This window comes from Perkinsus marinus, assembly GCF_000006405.1.
Source record: "Perkinsus marinus ATCC 50983 genomic scaffold scf_1104296966444, whole genome shotgun sequence".
In the NCBI taxonomy this organism is placed as follows: Eukaryota; Perkinsozoa; order Perkinsida; family Perkinsidae; genus Perkinsus; species Perkinsus marinus.
The window spans coordinates 1-1,372 of record NW_003203895.1 but is presented as its reverse complement, the minus strand read 5'-3'; the positions used below and the strand labels follow the sequence as shown (position 1 = coordinate 1,372).

General features: G+C 48.2%; 1 protein-coding gene across 1 annotated transcript; it reads left to right on the top strand.

Moving 5' to 3' along the window:
• Positions 1-51: 51 nt before the first annotated feature.
• Positions 52-831, top strand: Pmar_PMAR001643 (DNA-directed RNA polymerases II 24 kDa polypeptide, putative; the record flags this gene model as incomplete). The annotated part of the gene is made up of 6 exons (XM_002769114.1): positions 52-139; positions 182-267; positions 319-403; positions 451-561; positions 610-681; positions 766-831. Coding segments are annotated over 6 exons (508 nt in total), but the record flags the coding sequence as incomplete, so codon positions are not given.
• Between the last annotated feature and the right edge of the window lie 541 nt (positions 832-1,372).

Below are 1,372 nucleotides of genomic sequence, written 5' to 3'. Positions count from 1 at the left end.
CTTCCTTCACTTCTCTTTTCCTACTCCCCCACTCAACCGCCTTATTCGTAGGTACCTGAACGAGACCAAGGAGTCCTTTGCTCAGCAGTGGAATGAAATACAAGAGAGAAAAGGAGGCCGCCACGACCTCATCATATTGGTAACCCTTAACTCCTCCCTAATGCCTTCAATGTCGCAATAGGTGTCCAAGCAAGATGATCCCAGCGACCAACTCATCGTCTTCTTCCCCGATGAGAACAAACGTGTTGGAGTGAAGCCCATCAGAACGTAATTACCTCCCATTCTCAACGTCCATGTGTCCATCCTGATTTTCTATAGACTCGCACTGAAGATGGAGGAGCAGAGACTCTCTCGAGCCATCTTGGTCGTACAACAACCTCTCACTGCTTTTGCCAAGACTGCTGTAATAACAACTCATCTGTTTTATGGGGATACTTTTTTTCGACTCAGATTCAAGAGGCGAGCCCCCAGATGGAGATAGAGGTTTTCAACGAGTCAGAATTGGTAGTGAATATCACCCATCACGAACTCGTCCCAGAGCACAAGCCTCTCACGGCGGAGGTAATTCTCCCACTTGAGAATTGACTTGATATTTGTGGCCATCCTTAGGAGAAGCGGTTGCTACTTGAGAGATATAAAGTGAAGGAAAATCAGCTGCCGAGGATTCAGAGCTCCGACCCAGTGGCGAGGCAATGATGACAATAACGACAGCTTTAGTGAAGTGAAATTGTCGATCTTAGGTATTACGGTTTGAAAAAAGGTCAGGTTATGAAGATTATCCGTCCATCTGAGACTGCTGGCCGCTACGTTACTTACAGGCTCTGTGTATAGTCGCTTTACAACAACAACAACAAGGAGTGTAACGTCAACAGGAATATGAGGGAGATTTACTACAACTGTCTCTCTCAAAAGGACAGTCCTCTTGCGTTGGGTAGTCGTAAAATTATAACGGGGTCGTTTAGGATTGTGTACAGTGTGATGAGTAACCAGCCTCCGACACCTCCATCGCGGCGACATGCGGTGCCTCTCCGTCCTTATACTCGACTATCTTCGATCAAATCTGAGCCTCAGGCTGACTCCCAACCGCAGTTCTTGAGGAAGCGGGTAGTGGCCTTCGGAAGTGGCTGATTTGGCGATGGAGTGGTATGTTAGTTCGCTCCCTCGAAACCACGGCAAACTGATAAGGCAGAATATGAGCAGTTAGTGGCTGCTGCTGCCAAGACGGGAGATCAGGGAGACGGCGTTGGTCGAGGGACGAGTGCTAGGCAGCTACTCATGATGGCTGACAAGAAGTAGCGCTATGGAACTGGTTTACCATCATTCGATGCACACGCGTTCGCTGATGAATCGTAGTAATAGTACTAGTCGGAAG